Below are 21,529 nucleotides of genomic sequence, written 5' to 3' on the forward strand. Positions count from 1 at the left end.
CGCTTTAAGTATGAGAGAGGCAAGATGTCTTAGTTAAAGAAGTGATACATAGCAAAGGTTCTGGGGTCAAAACTGCATGGGTTCGAATGCCAGCTCAACCACTTGCTTAGCTGTGCCTCCTTCTGCAGGGTACTTAACCATTCTGTGCCTCAGCCTCTCCATTTGTATTCTAGAAATTAAATTATTTATCTGCCGCATGTGGCCATTGTGAGCATTCACTGTGATGATATGTGTGAAGTATTTAGCTTGGTGCCTGGCATGTGTTTTCTGTTGTACCATGTCTGAGAGACTGAAACTGTGGGATTTTCTGGGACTTTTTCTGGGTCTCCGTCTTCTCCACCTGTAAAATGAGGGGTTTGGAGAGTGTTGTACTTTCCTTTTCTGGTATTGTATTAGTACTCCCTGAAACATATGGGATCTGTCTCCTTAAAAGTGGGCTTTTGCTTATCCACAGACATGAAGGGCATAGTATGGATAATCTTAAAGGTTGATGACCCAAGTAATTGGCTGTTTTTTCTTTGGAATGTGTTATGACGAATGTTTTAAAAATAAGTTTTAATGTATTTGCCTTTTGTAAAGATTACTTTTTGGCGGAGTGTTCATGTGCTCTCAGGGTTTGGGGAAAGGCGAGCCTAACTGAACTAAAAATTTGCTGTGGCTGGTGTACATGTAGTAGGTAGAGACTTGAGAGCATATCATCCCCACAAGCTTCCAGCAACCCTAGCAGGGAATCAGTGGGTTGATTGTCTGACACTTCTAATTTTGTGTAGTAAGAAAACACCAGTACTGTGATCTTTTTCTTCATTTCTCTTTAGAGGAAAGTCGGGGGCAGGGCCTGAGACTTGAATATTTATATTCTGGGCATCATTTTTTTCTGTCTCTTTGAAGTGCAGCTAACTGGTGACACAAAATAAAAAAGGGTTATAATCCCAGCTAACCCATGGCAACCCCAGGAATCTGCCACCACACTGAACTGGCCCCAAATAAACCTCCACTCCCAGTCTCAGTTTTCTTCCTGGGTTTGGGCCCTTTCCCATCTTCCCTCCCCCACCAACCCCACAACCGGTTGTACTCCGCAGGGCATCCATGTGGATCAGTCAGTCTTCATTGCATGAAGACCTCACGGTGTCAGAGCTACTTGAGACCCTGGCTCCTTCCTTCCTCACCACTAGAAGTGGACTGGGTGGAATTACACAGTATGTAATTTTGAGTCCCAGCTTTGCTTCTAACTTGGTGTGCAATCTTGGGCAAATTACTCAGCCTCTCTAAACCATTGTTCCTTCATCCTCAAAACGGGAGTAATGGTAGTAACTATTTCATAGGGTCGTGAAAATCAAGATGTTTAGCATAACCTTTAGCTTAATGCCAGGTACAGAGCATCTAATAAGTGCTAGCTATAATAAATGATCACCATTGTTAGGAGTGTTCATTTCACTTGTAATTCTGCTTGTGTCCAGCATTGTGGACACTAGCAACCCCCATACTTCTGTGTACCTGTGTTTCTTCATCTGTAAAATGAGGGAATTGGAATATGTTTTCAAAGTTTTTTTTAGTATCAAAAACGCTTTTTTTGGGCTTCCCTGGTGGCGCAGTGGTTGAGAATCTGCCTGCTAGTGCAGGGGACACGGGTTTGAGCCCTGGTCTGGGAAGATCCCACATGGCCGCGGAGTGACTGGGCCCGTGAGCCACAACTACTGAGCCTGCGTGTCTGGAGCCTGTGCTCCGCAACAAGAGAGGCCACGATAGTGAGAGGCCCGTGCACCGCAATGAAGAGTGGCCCCCGCTTGCCGCAACTAGAGAAAGCCCTCGCACAGAAACGAAGACCCAACACAGCCAAATAAATAAATAAATAAATAAACAAAAAACACTTTTTCTCTGATAAACCCCTTCCCCACAAAAGAAACCAAAGCAGAGCCTTTTTTAAAATTATTATTATGTAAGTTTCAGGTGTACAACAGTAATTCACAATTTTTACGAAGCAAAGCTTTTTAAATGTGTATATTCATATCTGCCATAGTGGTTAAGAACTCCAGTTTTGAATCCAGGTTCTGAGAGTGCTAGAGACACTCTTCTGGCTTCAGGAACCTAAGCCAGTTGCTTGGGGGTTCATATCAGAGCAACCTGTGTAGCAGCTAGGCACTAAGTGCCTTACAATGAATGTGGTAATAGAAAGTACACAGTGCTGTCTATGAAAATTGCCTCCACCAAATAAAAATTGAACCCACACCTAATAGAACCATAGATCTGTGAGGTTAGAGGAACGCATTGATTGACCATGAGGTAGCAGTTATCCAATTTCTGAATGTGAGAAATTCTACAAGACAGGTTATCTTGTCAATAAATAAGTGGCGTTCAAAAAAATACAACAAACTAGTGAACATAACAAAAAGAAACAGACTCACAGATATAGAGAACAAACTAGTGGTTACCAGTGGGGAGAGAGGGAAGGAGGGAGGGGCAATATAGGGGTAGGGGGTTAAGAGGTACAAACTACTATGTATAGAATAAGCTACAAGGATATATCGTACAACACAGGGAATATAGCCAATATTTTATAATAACTATAAATGGAGTATAACCTTTAAAAATCATGACTCACTGTATTATCCACCTGTAACATAATATTGTACATCACGTTCAATTAAAAAAATAAACATTTTTAAAAGAGGGAACTGTTATGGATGAAAAGAGTTGAGACATCAATCAGATGCATTGTGTGGATCTTGTTTGAATCCTGATTCGAACAAACAGGCTATAAGAAGAAATTTTCGTGACAATTGAGGATAACTGATCAGTTTAGATTATACTAAGGAATTATTTGTCAAGGGTGATGATGGCATTATGGTTGTTTTTTGTTTGTTTTAAACTCCATAGCTGGTTATATTGTGCACCTCTGGCAAAGAACTGTTAGGTTAGCCTTGATAAACGAGGGCTTGAAGCTCTTTTCCTGTAGTTCAAGTCACTTTCTTCTCTTGTGAAGAAAGCACACAATTAGGACACCCTCTGAAGGGGAGAAGGGAAGGAGGCCTTCCCCAGGAACCTTCAGCTGCCTGCCCCCTGTTCTGGGCAGGGAGTTTGAGTTTTAACCTAACCGGGAAATGAGTGCCTGTTAGGGAGGGAGAGGTGCTTTAGAGGTGGTTCTAGGCCCTTGGCAGGTAGGGGGAGTCTCAGCAGTCCTGAACTCTGAGCCTTCCAGGGTTGGGGGGCGGAGTGGAGGGGGGATTCTCTTGGCTGACCCAACCCCTGTCTGCAGTGGGGCCTAGGCTAGAGTAAGTATTTTAGAGCTGTTACTCAGCACTCTTTCCCTCTCTTTGGGAGTTGGGCAGGGAGAGGAGGCGGAGCAGTGGACCTGAAACCACAAAAACCTCTTTAACATGTAGAGCTTGGCAGATGGGAGTGCCCCTGTTTGCAAAATCCAAGACAACCTAAAAGGGGGTAATTAGGGTGTTGGGGCCTCCAGAGGGCTCACAAACCTCCCTGGCTGGTCCAGAGTGATCTAAGGGAGTGGCCAGGAGAGAGGACAGTTTTCCTTGCTGGGGGTTTGTGAAAGAAAATAAGTTTTGATAACTGGCTAATGAAAGCACAGGAAACAGCGAGGTGAAGGAGCAAAGGGGTAGGTGATGGGATGTAAATCAGAACATGCTGTTTTTCTTGTTCCCAGAATGGGACTAACCCCTATGCTGAGGTTGTTTTGAGGGTCAAATTGATACCTTGTTTTGGGGTAGCCCAGTTCATGACTTAAAATGTCCCACACAGATAGATGTAAGTGGTTTAGATTCCAGAAGATGCATTCCAAAGCCAGGTTCAGTTGACCCTTGAACAACACGAGTGCATGGGTCCACTCGTGTGGATTGTTTTCAATAAATACTTCAGTCCTACACTCTCCACTGTTGGTTGAGTCCACGCTCATGCAGAACCGCAGATAGGGAGGCACAGCAGATCGCCCGCACAACCCATAACGTTACACATGGATTTTCCACTGAGCTGGGGGTTGGCGCCCTAACCCCGTGTTATTGAGGGTCAACTGTATATGTAGTTTGAGGTAATTACCCATTCTGAGGGGTTATCCATGCCTTTCCTAAGTGAGGATGGATAATCTGGAGTTAACTTCATTGTCAAGCAGTGCTATGTAATAGTTACCAGGGCCAACTGGCCAATTTTTCGTGGCGGATAGTCTAGGGTATCTCCATGAGGGACTTTCCCAGAATCAGAGGGACAGTCTTGATGTGGCACTTTTCCTTTGACTGCGCCTTTGGACTGGCAAAGCCGGTGTGGAAGGTGAGGTATGTGGGCTTTTATGATGAATTTTGTAAAGCCGGCCACATAAATCTGACCTACAGTGAGGGGTTTTACCACCTCAATTTGAGGTATTATTGGTAAACCCAGATGGCCCCTCCATCGGAGGCCTGTGTACAGGGTACTTTGTAATAACCCTCCAAGCTTGTTGTGGTAACCACCTTCCCGTCTGAACATACATTCCAGCAACTCCAGGTAGCCTTTTCTCTTCCTTCCTTTAAAATGAAGTTCTCAGCTTTTCAGAGGAACTGAATTCAGTCCCACAGTTGCCAGGAGCCATCTGGATGCATGGTCCACCTGAGCTCTGGTTTTTGCTCTCCTTTCCACATACCCTAGCTTATTGAAGCTCCTGATAACCCCACTATAAGTAATAGTGATATTGCAATTATCCTGTGTAACCTGCTCAGCAGGTGCTCTTTTTATCCCCTCTTCACAGATGAGGAAAGTGAGACTCAGGAGAGATTAATAAGCAGCTCTGTCCTTCTAATTGCTCAGACGAAAAACCTTGGGGTCATTCTTGGCACCTCTATTTCTCTGTCACCTTACATCTAATTTACAAGTACATCCTTTTTGGCTCCGAAAAACTGTGACCAAAGCTAAATGCTTTCTTTTTACCGCCTCCTTGGCTGCCAGTCTGGTCCACATACCATTACTACTCAGCTAGAAGGTTGCAGGAACCTCTGAACTGGTCTCCTGTCACTCCTGCTTAAAGTCCTCTCATGGCTTCTATAGCGGAGTAAAATTCAGAGTCCTTAGAGTTTCTTCTTGATCTGGGTCCCCAGAAGTCCCCTTGCCCTGACCCTCAGCTCTGACTTCATCTTTTACCACTTTCCCCTTCCAACAACATTGGTCCTTGCTTTTCCTGAAGCATGTTGTGCACCCTCCTGCTTCAGGGCTTTTGTTCTGTGATGCTCTTCCCCCAGGTAGCCGCATGGGCCACACCCTCACTTACTTCAGGTTCCTGTTCCATTCATTGAGATGGAGAGGCCTTCCCCGACCACCCTATATTAAATAGCAAGCCTGCACCCCATACTGTCTATCCCCATCCCTTTACCCTGCTTCATTTTTCTTCTTAGCTTTTATCACCATTGGATGAGGGTCTTTGGTGTTTGACCACTGCTTTATCCCTAGCACCTAAGCATGCCTGGCACATAGTAGGCAGCTCAGTGAACATTTAATGAATGAATGAATGAATCTCATACTTTTAACAGCATCATTCACATTTTGAGTCTGGCATAGAGGAATACCACAGTGAATAATAAAAATCTGTGTTGACAAAGAACACACACACTCACAATCCATAATGGAAAGTGCTGTGTAAGAAAGCTGTGGGATTCTTTGGGAGTGCAGCAGGGAGCACCCAGTTCAGTCTAGGTCAGAGAAGTCTTTCTGGAGGAAGCAGTGGCTAACCTGAAATGGGAAGGACAGGTAAGACTTATCTGAGCAAAGGCCTGGAAAGAGAGCTGTCTTGGTTGAGGAAAGGCCATGAGGTTCAGAGAACTGAGTAACTCCCTGTGGCTGTAGTATAAATTCTCATTTTAACTGGAAGGCAGTAGGGAGCTTTTGAAGATTTTAAGTGAGGGAGTGGCATGGTCAGATTTTTGCTTTTGAAAGATTGCTTTTGCCACGTGTCAGAACCTCTTAGGTTAAGAATAGATGATTGGGGGTTTCCTGTCTGATCCTTTGGGGCAAGGTTCCTGGATTACAAAGGGAGTAGACTTCCGAGTCATTCCTGAAGTGTATGTCTAGGACAGTTATCAGCTGTCATCCTTCAGGGGTAGGGAGCAGCTCCAGTGTATGGGATTTCTCTGACCTTTCAGAAGGCCAGATTATCTGGAATGCGTTTCAGTTCCTGGGAGAATCACAATTGCTGATGGACTGGCCTAGGCTGAGTCCATGCTTAAGCCAAGAGCCCCAGCCTGCTTGTGCTGCTGCAGCTGTTTAGGTGGAAAGAGGAGGCGGCCCTGGTAGGGGGACAGGCTTCCATATGGGAATCCCCACCTCCACCAGGGAAAGCACCCATGTGGTGGGACTTCTAGGTCCACATCTAGGCTGCCTGCCACCAGCCTCTCTGCAGCTTGGCTCTGTGGGCTTTTCCAGAGATAGCTACGTGCACAAGGTTTCCTTCCCATCAGAGCTACCTCCCTTCAGCTGAATTCAACCATTTTTACACCTATGCTAACAGTGGGTTTGCATTTGCCCATAGATGGGCTGCTGTAGTGAGTTCCTGAGAATACTGGGCTTCAGAGAGCCAGGCTTACCCTGACCAATGCCCATTTATAACTCTGTTCCCATTGCTGTGCCCTCAGGGGCTTGGATTTCCTTTCTCTCCTTTCAGAGGAGAAGGAGTATTTAGAGCTGAAAGGGACCCCAGAGGTCATTGAATCTAAACCATTGATTTACAGGTTAGGTACTTCAGGCCCAGAAAGGAAATAGAGTTGCTCAAGATCACAGTCAGTTCAAGGCAAGGCTGAAACTTGAACCCATGTCTCTTGGATCTACTCCGATTTTGTTTTCACTCCTCTGGAGGAAGAAATAGCATTGGGTGGTAAAATGTCGACTTCGGAGTTAGTCATCCAGTTTGAGTTAGCCCAGCCACCTACCAAGTGAGTGCCCTTGGAAAGGTTGGTAACTTCTGGGCTTCAGTAAAATGGAGTTATATCTGGAGTAAGCACGTCGTAGGATCACTGTGAATGTGAGCTAGGGGAAGGTGAGTGCTCAGCCAGAGCCTGGCAGATAATAAGTGATAATCGTAAGAGTGTTGGTGGTTCTTCTTTCGAGGTCTTGAATTTGAAGGTGGTTCTTCTTTCGAGGTCTTCAATTTGCTAATAGAGCTCAAGTGCTAAAGCCAGGCTTCCTCTGTCTTCCTGGGTCCTCTCTGCCCCTTATTGCTGCTGTTTGGTCCTGAGCATACACAGGAAAGCAGCCCATGTCACTTAGAGCCAGTTCATCCCACCTTGCCCTAGGCTGTTAAACAACTCCATAGTGAAGAGGAATTTAAGGAATCACTGGGGCTATAATCCTGCATGAGAAGCCCATATTGTGGCACTTGGGAGTGCCCTAGTGGTAGAATGTCTGTGAGAGACCAGCTCAGGAGCTTTTTTTTTTTTTTTTAATTTATTTTATTTATTTATTTTTGTCTGCGTTGGGTCTTCTTTGCTGCGCGCGGGCTTTCTCTAGTTGTGGCGAGCGGGGGCTACTCGGTTACGGTGCGCAGGCTTCTCATTGCCATGGCTTCTCTCCTTGCGGAGCACAGGCTCTAGGCACGCGGACTTCAGTAGTTGTGGCACACGGGCTCAGTAGTTGTGGCTCGCGGGCTCTAGAGCGCAGACTCAGTAGTTGTGGAGCACGGGCTTAGTTGCTCCACGGCATGTGGGATCTTTCCGGACCAGGGCTCGAACCCGTGTCCCCTGCATTGGCAGGAGGATTCCTAACCACTGCGCCACCAGGGAAGCCCCTCAGGTGCTTTGAAGTGAAACCTTCCTTCTCCATGTTTGGTATCTTTCTGCAGCTTTGGGTTTGCTTGGGGGAGTGGAGGTCTGCGCTTTTCCTGTTCTTTATATATCTTTACAGTGATACAAGAAAGAGAGGCCAATTATGTGGATGGAATAGCCCAGTTTAGGTTTTGTCCAAAGTGGAGCCGAGTGTAGGGGTGGAGTTTGGACATGGCTGGGTGTGGGAGGCTGGATGCTGCTTCCAGGGAGTGTGGGAGGGAGACGGGAAATCAGGAACGCACAAGAGGTGGCTGCTCACTGGGACGCATTCACCTTACTGTGAAGAGGGGGGGGGGGGTGGTTGAAGAAACCAGGATTATTTTTCCCAGAGAATCAAAGCTTGGGGTGGGTGGAAATGCCGGTTGTTCTGAACTACAGCATTTGAACAGATCTGCTTCAGGTGGCCCTACAGGTAAAGCTCTGATGGCAAGTGGGAGGTGGAGGGTCAAGTAGTAACTTTGGCTCTGGTCAAGTAGTAACTTTCAGTAGTGCCCCCGACAGATTCAGCTGCCACAGGAGGTACTGGGTTCCTTGACATGGTGGTATTATTTAAAGAGTTTGGATGGCAGTTTCCTGTAGGGCTCTGCAGCTGTAAATTTGCAAAGTACTTTCCTAGATTTGTTCATTCCGAAATTTTTGAGTACTTGTTACATATCAGGCTCCAGAATTCAGGGGTAAATAAGACACAAAAGCCATGATGGGGCTTTTGTCCTGAAAGGTAGAAGTTACAAATGGGTATCCACTCCCTTTACTGCCTCAATTCCAGTTCAGCCTGCTGACAGCGTTTGATTACTCTTCATTTAAAAACAGTTGAAAGTAATCATCTGTGTTTTAAAATCAAGAAAATGTATCTGGAAACCTGGAGATTTGCACCTCCTCTTTTAAAAGCCAGACTCTGAATATACCAAAAAAAAAAAAAAACAATAATGAATTGTACACTTTAAATGGGTCAATAGCATGGTATGTGAATAATATCAGTAAAGCTGTTGTGAAAAAAAATGAGAAGACCTGGCCACACTGGGCCTCTGTTCCTTTATGACTACTATCCAATGTCAGGATCTAGCTCCCTCTAGACGAGGATGCCTGCATTGGGCCTATGGGCTCAGTCTTTGTATGTTTTATCATACAAAGGAGAGAGGACAGCAGTCTGTCCGGCCCACAAGCTGAGAACATCCTTATTCGAGAAGAATTTGAGAGGAAAGGGTGGGGAAGACTTTAAGGCCGAGGGCAGGAATTGCATGCAGTCCCTGGAGGGGTCTCCTTACCCACCTCTCTTAGGGAGAGCAGGTGTGATGGGGAGACAGGACACCACTGGGCATTGTGGCCTGAGGCCCCAGAGCAGCAGTAGAAAGCTGTCTGAATGCTAAGGCGTGAGCTTGCGGGTTATGTTAGGCCCCAATGAGACTTCACTCCCCTCCCTGCATGTGTGAAATGGGTGTAACATCCTTGATAGCAATCTCTAAGGCCCTTTCTAGCTCAAACACCCTTCAGGTATGAGAGCAGCTAAGGCAGATGTTAGTGTGCTTCGGGTGGAAAGGGGAGAGATGCTGGCTAGAGGCCTTGTGCATCATGATCCTGCTCTTTGGGCAGTGGAACTAAGGCTCATTGGAGCGCTGAATTCTCTCTGGGGCAACAGGCACTGGAAAGAGGCTTCTCCACGGGTGTGAGCCCTAGGACAGAGAACTCTGGGCAGGAGAATTTGGGACCAGCCTTCTAGTCCCAGATGTTTGGCTCAATTGCTAAGACACCTTGGGTGACTGACTGAACCTCTTTGGACTTCTTTCCCTTTTCTGTAAATGAAAGTGGTCGAGCCAGAAGACCTTTCAAGGTCCTTTCCCGCTAGGATTAAGTTCTATGTATCAAATCAGAGGTCAAGACTAGTTTGAGAAAGATTTTATCTAATGGGGATTGCTTTTCCCCACCTGATTGGACCAGCTTTAGAGTGTCATCCCCAAGAAGTTGGCCAAGGCTGTGGGATTCTTCTACCTAGGCATGGGGCATTCTGCCCTAGGCTTCTGGGAAGTTCTGGGCCGAGGTGAACTGCCCCAGAAAGTTGTTGAGTGCCCCCAGCAGTGTGCAAAAAGTGGCTCATTCCTTGGCAGGAATGTTGTTGAGGAGGTTCTGTACCTGGTTAGTTTGGGCAGTTGCTGAGAACCCCCTTCTGGCCCTGAGATTTAGAACCTAGGACTGGTGGAGGCCAGCGTCGAAGTATCAACTAGTTCAGTGAGAGGGGAAGCCAGCCCATCTTGAGAGATTGTGTTTTTTTGTTTTTTGTTTTTAAGAGGTTTATTTGAGCCAAACTGAGCACTATAGCCCAGGACTATTTCATTTAGAGTCTCTGTTTTTGGCGGGGGGGGGGGCGGGGGGGTTGGCCGCGTAGTATGCGGGATCTTAGTTGCCTGACCAGGGATTGAACCCGTGCTCCCTGCAGTGGAAGCGTGGAGTCCTAACCACTGGACCGCCAGGGAATTCCCCTAGAGAGATTGTCTTGAGTATTCAGAGTCCTCAGGCTTATCTAGAGAAGCACCAGGGCTTGAGCCTAACCTTTGTTTGCCTGGAAGGAACTAACTTGGCTGCCACCAAAGTGAAAATCATTCATTTAACACATTTATTTCAGTAACCTACTAAGTGTTAGACCATGGGAATACTGATGGGAATAAGACAGAAGGGGCCTGCCCTCATAGTTTACATTCTAGTGGGATGACAGCGTAAACCAGCAAGGTAGTTCTGCTTATCTATTGCTGCCTAACAAATCACCCCAAAACCAGCCTGGATCCTGGTACGCATGCGACCTTTTGTGCGCCCTCCAAGAGTGGAGTTTCTATTTCCTCCAGCCCCATGGAATCCTGAGATCAAACCCCGCTGGCCTTCAAAGCCATGTTCTCTGGGGGCTCCTCCCATTGCCGGACTCCCAGGCTGCGAAGCCTGACGTGGGGCTCAGGACTTTCACTCTTACGGCAGAACTCCTGTGGTATAATTGTTTTCCAGTTTATGAGTCGCCCACCTGGCAGGTATGGGATTTGATTGTGTCGTGATTGTACCCCTCCTACCATCTCGTTGTGGCTTCTTTGTCTTTGGATGTAGGGTATCTTTTTTGGTAAGTTCCAGCGTGGTTTTTTGTTTGCTTGCTTGTTTGTTTTTGGTCTTTTTTGTCGATGGTAGTTCAGCAGTTAGTTGTGATTTTGGTGTTTGCTAAGACTGAAGATTAACTAGCCTGTCACAGATCTTTATTTCTTTGCTGGTTGTTGGGCGGCACCCTGCAGGCCTCCAAGGCCTCTGTTGCCCAGCTTCAAGACTGAAGAAAGATCCTGGAGTCAGCAGCAGAGTCATCAGTGGTTTAATGGATGGGGAGCTTACATGTCTGAAGCAAGGTCCTGGAGCGATACCCCACCATGTATGGTGGATGGGGGGCAGGACACATGGCCATCTTCGCTGGGGGGGGGGGGTTGCGGGGTGGGGAAGGGGAGGCTACTAGTTATATCAAAAACAGCCCTTTTATTCACTGATTTATGGGGCAGGATTTGGACAGGGCTCAGCCAGGTGATTCTTCTTTTCTTTGTGGTAGTGATAGAGGTGGCAGGCAGGTCCTGGTCTACATACAGGGCCCACCACAGCTTCACTCACATGTTTGGAACCTTGACAGGGATGGCTGGGTTCAGCTAGAACTGGAGTGCCTTCAGGTGCCTTCTCCAGCATGGTTATTTCAGAGTAGTAGGACTTACTACCTAGTGGCTTGGGGCTCCCGGAGAGCTGTTCCAAGAGACAGGAAGTAGGTGTGGTCAGTATTTTAAGGTCCTGGGCCTGAGCACTGGCACAATATCACTTTTGGCATGTTATGTTGGTAGAGGTCACAGACCCTTCTGAGAATGAAGGGGAGGGGACATGGGCCCTGCTTTTCAATGGGAGGAATGTCGGTTTGCCACCATCTCTAGTACTACTTGGCAGTTTCTGATAGTGGTGAGTGCTGTGAAAGAAACAAGCTAATAGAGAAGTGTTGGGGGTTGTGTGGGTGAGGGTAGCTTCAATCCGGGTGTCAGGGAATACCTCTGAGGGTGAGCCAGGACGGGGTTGGTAAGCAGCCTGCTGATGAGCACGCTCGCCTGGAGGAGCAGCAGGTACTAGGTGGTGATGAATTCAGAGTTCTCCAAGCAGCTGACACGGGAGGCTTTCGGAGGCCAGCTTAGGGAGTTTGGCTGCTGTTCTAAAGGCAAGGAAGGAGGTGACATGATCCGGCTTCTGCTTTAGGGTTTGTCCACTCTGTGGAGAGTGGACTGGGGTCGGGGCGGGAAGAGGCCCGGTGAGTTGCAGGGAGGCCCCTCGGAGACTTCGGCAGGCATCCAGGAAAGAGATGGAAAGGAACAGACGATGGCATAGTGACTTGGGCCATCCAACTAACTTAGTGCCCTGTCCTGTCCCCCCTCCTCCAGACTAGGCCACTTAAAGAGGACGTCTTCTGATTGCTATTTTTTACTTCCTCCTCTCTTCTCGTGCTGTCCAGAAGTCAGATCAGTTGTATTGTGTCCATTAATCAGAAGAGTGGCCTGAGGCAGGCAGGTATATTCCCCCTGGATCTGGGTCTCTTAGCCCCAGAGCCAGGAGGAGTATGAGTGTTTTCTCTGCTTCCCCTGGCCTCTCCCAGGTTCCATGCTCCGGGGTGGAGGTGGAGGGAGCGTGTGGGTGAAACAGCATGGCGTCAGGCACAGGGAGGCCTGGAGATAGGGAATGAGCCCGACATGGGCTCTCTTGGTCACAGTTTTCCATTCCTGACTTCTTATTGGAAACTTTCAGGTAAGAACTTCAGGGTGGGGTCAGAGCAAGCTGCCAGAGCTGGAAGTCTGGAGATCCATGTTCTGATTTCAGCCCCGCTCTCACATTTCTCCTGGCTGGACATTCATTTCTCACGACTTGTATGAAGGGATTGGATCCCATGCTCATGAGTGCATTGCTCATCCGTTGCTGATGTGCCTTTGTCTTGTCCCTGGGCTTAGCCAGGTGTCCTAGAAGCTGCCTCATGGGTCGCTTGCCTTGTTGAAGCCAGATGCCCCAGGGAGCCATGCCAGACTGCCTGAGAGCTTCCACGTCTCCCGTGATTAACAAACTTCTGATCCATCACACACATCTTGTTCATGATCTTGGTTCATTTTCACATCCCTGTGAGATCCAGCTGCTACAGTCATGATCCTCATTTTACAGGCCAGAAAATAGGAGTTCAGAGAGGTTCAGTAATTTGCTCAAGGCTGCATAGTAGTTTGTTAGCAGCTGGGATTCCAGCTCACGGCAGACTGACTTACCGTCTGGCTTTGCATTCTCCCAGACCACAGAAGTATACGTATCTCACCTGAAAAACTTTCTGGGGGAGGGAGGACCCACACAAATCTTCAGACAGCAGGAGTCTGTGTGGGCCCCAGTGGCCCAGCCTGGAGGTCCCAGCTCTGCCTGCCCTGGCCACCCTCAGTGAGTGTGAGCCAGGCCCTGGAACTTCTGGTCCTGCTGGGGAACCCTGGCCCCTCTTCCCTCAGAGATGTTCCTCTTCAGCTCTGTCAGGCCACGTGCAGCCTGCTGGAAAGAGCCCTGCTGACCTTGTGGTTTCTCGGGCATGGCCTCTGGGCCAGTGGGAGGGGTGGGGGCTGTTCTCTGCTGGCATTGGGAGGCTCTCTGGCTCTGGGTTGTCAAAGCGGATGGAAAATACTATTATGTGTTGGGTCTTATTTATTTATTTACTTACTTATTGGCTGCATTGGGTCTTAGTTGCAGCACTAGGGCTCTTCATTGCAGTGCGCGGGCTCAGTAGTTGCAGTGTGCGGGCTTAGTTGCCCTGCGGCATGTGGGATCTTAGTTCCCTGACCAGGGATCAAACCTGCGTCCCTTGCATTGGAAGGCGGATTCTTAACCACTGGACCCACCAGGGAAGTCGTTGTGTTCGGTCTTTTAACTTCTTTCGAAGGGGAAATCTTTTCAACTTATTCAAGCAGCACCAGTTCATTGTAGAAAAAACGTCCAAATGTGTTTTAGCAAAGAGAAAACAAATCCCTTCATAATCTGTTCCACCAGCCACCAGAAATACTAGTAAGCAACCATATCCTTTTAGATCAGTGCTGCCTAATAGAAATACAATGCAAGCCGTGTATACAATTAAAAATTTTCTAGTAACCATATTTTTAAAAAGTAAAGACAGGTGAAATCAACTTAAATAATATAACCCAGGATAATCACAATATTATCATTTCAGCATATAGTCAGTATAAAAAATTATTGTTTCTACTAAGTCTTTGAAATCTGGTATGTCTTCTACACCTAAAGTACTTCTCAATTCAGACTAGCCACGTTCCATGTGTTCAGTATCCACATGTGGCTAGTGACTACTGTATTGGACAACACATTTCTAGATTTTTCTTTGTGAGTCACACACACACACAGACACACACATATGTATATTTTGTATAGATACACACCTTTAAAAAAAATGGGACCATGATATTTTGTGAGCCAAATTTTTTCCCCCACTTAAAAACATAGGCTTTCAAAGTTGCTTATAACCCTCAGAGCAGCCTTGGTAAGGAAGGTTACGTTTTCCTGGTGAGAAAGGTTAAGGAGCTGGCCAGTACTACATTGCTGCCTGGCAGACGCACACACCCGCTCTCTACCCGAGGCCCCTGCTCCTCCACTGCACCCTGCAGGCGCCTGGAGTTGATCTGAGACCGCTGAGCCCGGCCAGAATTCACACGTACCCTGTGCACACGCGCACGCATACCACCCTTTTGCTGAGGGAAGCAGGCCCACGCAGGGGAAGCTACTGACCGAGGCTGTTGCACAGGGGTGCATTGTTTAAAATACAGGCACTCCGATGCCCGGTTCAGTGCTCTTTCCATCACTCTCGGCTGGTTTCCAAGAGCTTACTGCTTGGGTTTGCGACTAGCCAAAGTACAAAGAGGAAACCCGGGAGGGGTGGGCAGAGCCCTCCACTTGGGTTTGTCCTGGGGTACCCCAAAGGCCACAGCACATCCCTAGTGGAAGCTGGCCAGCAATGGGAAAAAGACCAGCAGGGCCAGAGTGAGTGCAGAAAGGAACATGGGTTGGACTGGGTGAGGTCAGAACTTAGAAATCTCTAAATAATTGATTAGTGTGTCAGGCAGTGCTGTCCCCCTAGTGCAGGGACACATGCTTCACACCAGGCGGCTTTTGTGGCAAGAATCTCATTTCTTAGCAGGTCTGAGGTTTGTGGGAGCCTGGTGTCATTTTTTTCCTTCTTCCCCCACACCCAAATCTTTGCCTCAGTTTTTCAGCCTATAGAATGGGGCTGCGTTCTAGGCAAATCACTAGCCCTTCATAGGAGGGCTGGGTTGAGCAGCAGACCTTGGATTGGGCCTCAGGTAAGGTGATCAGATTCCTGATGACTGAGGTTTTGAAGACTGGGTGGATCCAGGGAATCCAGCCTTTCTCCCCCATCACTGTAGCATCCAGCAGCCCTGAGCCAAGTCTCCACAGGCTGGGAGGGGCCTGTTTCAGGTACCAGGGAGGCAGCTGGTTTGTACTCCTGGGTTTGTACTCTATTGCCCTAAGGCGGGACACTGCCCAAGGTGGCCTGCCAGAGCTGAGGATTCTAAGCCGCCATCCTCTGATTACTCCTGGAGTCTAGTCTACTCATCAAGTCCTTAGATTGGAAGGGTTGGTACTGCCTTTGGGATAGCCCTTAAGACTTTACAGAACACTTCTTTATTCTTATCTCACAGTGCCCTTGAGGTGGGTGGTAATTGGCCCCCTTTTATGGAGAAATTCCTTCTCCATAGGCTCATGGAGATTAAGGGACTGCCCAGGGTCAGAGTTAAAAACTGGCAGAGCCAGTCCCCCTCCCCAACCCCCACCCCTTTAAAGCACAACTAATATGGAAGAAATTCAGGAGAGTAAAAAGAAGGTAAGCATCAGTCTTCCTTTCTTAATTTTTTTTTTTTTGATGTGGACCTCTTTTAAAATTTATCTTATTTATTTATTTTTGGCCGTGTTGGGTCTTCATTGCTGCGTGTGGGCTTTCTCTAGTTGCAGTGAGCGGGGACTACTCTTCGTTGAGGTGCGTAGACGGTGGCTTCTCTTGTTGTGGAGCACGGGCTCTAGGTGCGCGGGCTTCAGTAGTTGTGGCACGCGAGTTCAGTAGTTGTGGCTCGCGGGCTCTCAGTAGCACAGGCTTAGTTGCTCCGTGGCATGTGGGATTTTTAAAAGTCTTTATTGAATTTATTACAATATTGCTTCTGTTTTGTGTTTGTTTTGGTTTTTTATCCCCGAGGCATGTGGGATCTTAGTTCCCTGACCAGGGCGCGAACCTGCACCCCCTTCATTGGAAGGCAAAGTCTTGACTACCAGGGAAGTCCCAAGCATCAGTCTTTCTATTAAGATATTGCAAGGGAGGCACTTAGCACAGTGACAGATCATACTGAAGGGCTCAATAGTAGCTGCATAATCATTTGTTTAGAAAGATAGTTGACTTGATCAAGGACCTGTGGGGATAGCAGTTTGTCTACTGAGCGGGAGGTTCTCTTGGGGAAAGGAGTGTGAGGGCAGTGGCAGCCTGGGGATGCCAGACTCCTGGCTGGGAATGGAGAGGCTGGCTGTTAAAGTTCTCCATTGGCTGCAGCTGGGCTTGCAGTTGCTCTGGGATGGTCTCTGCCATTCCAGGTCTTCCCTGTCCCAGCCCCTGGCTTGCATCATCACTGTCATTGCCCCTCTGAGGTGGCAGCTTTTTGCAGATCCTAGAGTTGAGGAAGGCCAGAATCCAAAGGGACTTTTGGAAGCCATCTGGTCGCTACTCATTTTGCAGAAAGCTGATGTCATCTGTTAGCCAAAGTCTCCCGGGTGGCACCAAAGGAGTCAGGATGCCCATGCTAGTTCTCTCTTCCTTCTGCCTTGTTTCTTCAAGGATAGAGAAATGGGAGGCCCTTCGAATGGTTGGTGCTGTAGGAGTGAAGATTAGAAGAGGACTAGGTCTGGCAGCACGTGCCCCAAGGTGACCCGGTGCCGATGCTGTGACTCCTGTTCCTCCAGACACAAGCCTTCAGCTTTCTTCCCTCCCCTACACTGGGCCAGCGGTTGACACACCCTGAGCAAGCCAGGGAAGGCCTGCCCAAATGGAGGAGGTATTGCTCAGAAATGCTCTCGATTTCCCAATAACAGCAGCACCTGCCCCTTTCCACTCTACCTGACTGATGAGCTCTTCAAGATGGAGCATAAAGCGCGTAAAGCATGGTGCTAGGAGGGGTGAGGACACTCACACAGCCAGGATTAGGTAACTAACAGGCTCACCAACGAGTGAGATGGGCTGGAAAAGTTTGCCAGTGGCCTTAATCAGAGATGTGTATGAACTTCCAAATAATAGCCAACAAGTAATGAGTACTTCCTGTGTGCTTCCCCAAGTGCTTTACAAATATCAACTCATTTAATCTGCAGAATCCCAGTAGGTTAGAAACTCTATTCCCATTTACAGAAATCCAGAGTCGCTGAGGTAGTATTGGCAGAACCAGGACTCTGGAGCCCAGGCTCTTTCTTAACCATTGCACTGCCCTGCTGGTAGTGAAGTGGGGTGATCCGGGCTGACCTTGGGGAAGTAGCAGCCAGGTGAGATTTCCACAGAGGCACCCATTCCGTAATTCTCACTTGTGTTTCTGCAGTTTGTTCTTCCTGAGCCTTGCCTTAATCTCTCTGGGAGAGGCCAGGCCTAAGGGTTGCAGGTCTTACCTGGGGGTGAGGACAGAGTGGTCCCTGGAGGGAAAGTGCATTGAATCCACCACCACCCATGTCAGCTCTCATGTCAGTCATTAGTTTCATGGGCTGGACCCTTGGCAATCTTACCCATTTCTGTATCCACAATACATAGTATGGGCTAAATGGTTGTTGAGATGAAGAGCATTTTTCAGTTGTTACCAAACTGGAATTATAAATACGTTTGTGACTGCTGTCCCTGCTCATGCCCACAAAAGACATTGCTAATTGATCACAGGCTTTTCCTGAGCCTGTTTACTGAGGATCCTCCGTACAGCATCCCAGGCAGTTGAGATCAACCAATTACAGGTGGAGTTAAGATTAAGACTTTATATAAACTGAGCCCTCAGAGGATAGGGCCTGTCTTGTTTACCATTACTTCCCCAGTGCCTGGCACACAAAATCCCTCATGTCAGTGGTGACGTTTCATGATAAGAGCGGCAGGAGCCTAGGGCTGGCATCTTCAAAAACAAGTTGATATTGGGACAAGCCAGGAAGCTCACTGTGTCTCAGTTCTGTCTTATTGTGTCATCTGGGGAGAACCATGTCCACCCTTCCTACCTCAAACTGAAATTGTGACATTTAGATGCAGTGATGGTTGAGGTAGACCTTATGAGCTGATTAGCCCTGGTCACCAACGATAAGGAAAGGTAATTTATCTGAATGGCTGGTTTATGCTCTCTTCAGCTCTACCCTATGCCCTGGTGCAGAGCCTACATAAAATCTCTGCTTTTCTACCTCCCTTTCTCCCTCCTGTCTGTCCTTTGTCCTTATGGGGGCTCTGCAGTTTCTTCCATTCTGTCCGTTCTGATCTGCTGGAGGAGGCAAAATTCTCCTGGGCTTGGTGCAGCCAGAGCCCAGGCCTTTGGGTTGCAGGCCACCCTAGAGCGTTGCCTTCGCAATAAATAGTGCTTTGATTGCTGGCCGTGCTTTGCTCCTGTCCCCTGTGCTGAGTGGCATTATCCTCGCCTGGCAGGTGAGCTAATAGGCTCAGAGAAGTGGATTCTGGTGCTGATGGCCTCAGTCCCTTGTAGGGTCAGCTTGAGCTGGAGCCCTTTGGGACCTCAAGAACCTTGTGTCATCTCCTGCAGTGCTGAGAGGCCTAGGGTAGCCTGAACTTTCAGGTCCGTGGAGTCAGCTACCTTCTCACTGTGTGACCTTTGGCTAGCCACCTAGCCTCTGGGTCTCCTCTAAAACTGGGATAGCTCTGCCCTTGAGAGGATTAGAAAATGCACAAAAGGCCTGCAGCAGGAGGCCTGAGGTAAATGCTTAGTAAGTGGTAGCCATTATTATTTAACAGATCCAGACCTCAGGGCCTTGGGTGTGCAAACAGCGATGTGTAGGGGAAGAGTGGAAGCTATTTGATTGTAAGGAAGAGGCAGACAGGTCCCTTCAGAGCCTTCATTCTTCTGGCACAGCCATAGTCGGGAGCTCACTGTAAAACTCAACCTCAAGCTCAGCCCAGACTGATTTTTTGTGAGCTCACGTCTGTCAAGACACTCTGCTTGTGGCTTCTTGGCCTGACCAATCTCTGCTCTTGACGCTGGAGATTGGATGGTGGTGAGTTCCCCATACATCCCTCCTCAGGCTGCTGTCTGTGTGTGTAATTAAAACACGTTCCCCCCCAAAAAAAAAAAAAAAGAAAAAAAATAAAACACATTCCCTTCCTGCTCTTGTGAGCCGGTTAATTCCCGTCTGCACTTCCTGTCCATAAATATGAGACCCTGGACTGGGGCTTGGAGACCAGGGGGGCCCTTACCACCAGTCTCACTCATTGGCAGCTCAGTTCTCAAACATTAATTGGCACCAGCGTTGCACAGGAAACTTGTTAAAAAATGCAGATGCTCATGCTCTGCCCCTCTTGGCAGACTGCTTTCTGGAGCTTGGGAGAAGGCAGGAATCTGCATTTAACCAAGGTCCCCCACCCACACCTCCTCTGGTGTCCTTAGATTGTGGAAGTGGTGTTGCCAGTCTTCTAGCTTACTGGTCCCAGTTTCCACAGCCCTGAGGTGAGGGCTTTTCATACAGCCTTCTGCTCAGGGACTCCAGCTGAGTGGGAGGTATAGTGGGAAGGGGGCTTGGGTTCCATTTCCACCAGAATAGTTCTTTTTTTTTTTTTTTTTTTTTAATAAATTTACTTATTTATTTATTTATGGCTGTGTTGGGTCTTCATTGCTGCACGCGGGCTTTCTCTAGTTGCGGCGAGCGGGGGCTACTCTTCATTGCGGTGCACAGGCCTCTCATTACGGTGGCTTCTCTTGTTGCATAGCACGGGCCCTAGGCAAGTGGGCTTCAGTAGTTGTGGCACGTGGGCTCAGCAGTTGTGGCTCGCGGACTCCAGAGCGCAGGCTCAGTAGTTGTGGCGCAGGGGCTCGGTTGCTCCGCGGCATGTGGGATCTTCCCGGACCAGGGCTCGAACCCGTGTCCCCTGCACTGGCAGGTGGACTCCTAACCACTGCGCCACCAGGGAAGTCCCAGGATAGTTCTGCAATTTATTTTTCTTTTCAAGAAAGTATTATTTAATACAAAAATGTAAAATAAAAAGGGAAACATTGAAACGAGGACCCATGTACCCACTACCAGTTCTTACAAAGCACAGCCCTGATTTTAAAATACTAATTGGGTAGATCAGTTTCCCAAGGCAAAAGAAATAAAAGCAAAAATAAACAAATGGGACCTAATCAAACTTAAAAGCTTTTGCACAGCAGAAGAAATCATAAAATGAAAAGACAACCTATGGAATGGGAGAAAATATTTGCAAACAATGCAACTGACAAGGGGTTAATTTCTAAAGTATACAAACAGCTCATACAGCTCAATATCAAAAAAGAAACAACCCAATCAAAAAAATGGGCACAAGACCTAAATAGGCATTTCTCCAAAGAAGACATACAGATGGCCAATAAGCACATGAAAAGATGCTCAAAATCACTTATTATTAGAGAAATGCAAATCATAACCACAGTGAGGTATCACCTCACACAGGTTAGAATGACCGTCATCAGAAAGTCTACAAATAAATGCTAGAGAGGGTATGGAGAAAAAGGAACCCTCCTACACTGTTGGTGGGAATGTAAACTGGTGTAGTAGCCACTACAGGAAAACAGTATGGAGGTTCCTTAAAAAACTAAAGACAGAGCTACCATATGATCCAGCAATCCCACTCCTGGGTATATAGACAAAACTCTAATTCGAAAAGATACATGCACCCCAATGTTCACAGCAGCACCATTTACAACAGCCAAGACATGGAAACAGCCTAAGTGTCCATCCACAGATGAATGGATAAAGAAGATGTGGGATATATATACAATGGAATATTACTCAGCCATTAAAAAAAGAAGAAATACTGCATTTTGCAGCAACATGGATGGACCTAGAGATTATCATACTAAAGTGACATAAGTCAGAGAAAGACAAATATTATATGATATCACTTATATGTGGAATCTAAAAAATAATACAAATGAACTTATTTACAAAACAGAAACAGACTCACAGATATAGAAAACAAACTTGGGGGAAGGGGAGGGATGAAGAAGGAGCATAAAATCAACAGATGCACAATACTATACATAAAATAGATAAGCAACAAAGATTTCCTGTATAGTATAGCACAGGGCACTCTATTCAATTTCTTGTAATAACCTATAATGAAAAATAATCTGAAACATATATATATATAACTGAATCACTTTGCTATAACCTAAAACTAACACAATATTGTAAATCAACTATGCTTCCATAAAAAATTTTAAAAATACTAAATGTGGTGTTGTGGTTCTGAGTAACCCCTATCAAAATTAGCAGGTGAAACTCATTTGGTCTATCAAGATAACTGCAAGTGTGTCCAGAGAAAACCTCCCTTAGAATTACTAAGCAGATTCCTGGCTCCACCATTCCTGAGCAAGAATCTCTGGAGGGTGGGACCCAGGAATCTGCATTTTGACAAGCTTCTCAGAAGATAGATACATTTTTTGCATCCTGAAATC

At 47.2% G+C, this 21,529-nt stretch overlaps 1 protein-coding gene across 3 annotated transcripts in view; it reads left to right on the plus strand.

The window, feature by feature from the left end:
* LARP1 (La ribonucleoprotein 1, translational regulator) overlaps nucleotides 1–21,529 on the plus strand; it is a 90,069-nt gene that overhangs the window by 36,557 nt on the left and 31,983 nt on the right. The window contains exon 2 of one of the 3 annotated variants that reach the window (XM_059917574.1): nucleotides 1,080–1,196. The exons of the other annotated variants lie outside the window; for them this stretch is intronic. Within the exon in view, the coding sequence (XP_059773557.1) occupies nucleotides 1,080–1,196 (117 nt within the window). The remainder of the gene's footprint in view (nucleotides 1–1,079; nucleotides 1,197–21,529) is intronic. 3 annotated transcript variants of the gene reach the window in all.

The sequence above is a fragment of the Balaenoptera ricei genome, chromosome 3, assembly GCF_028023285.1.
Source record: "Balaenoptera ricei isolate mBalRic1 chromosome 3, mBalRic1.hap2, whole genome shotgun sequence".
Taxonomy (NCBI): Eukaryota; Metazoa; Chordata; class Mammalia; order Artiodactyla; family Balaenopteridae; genus Balaenoptera; species Balaenoptera ricei.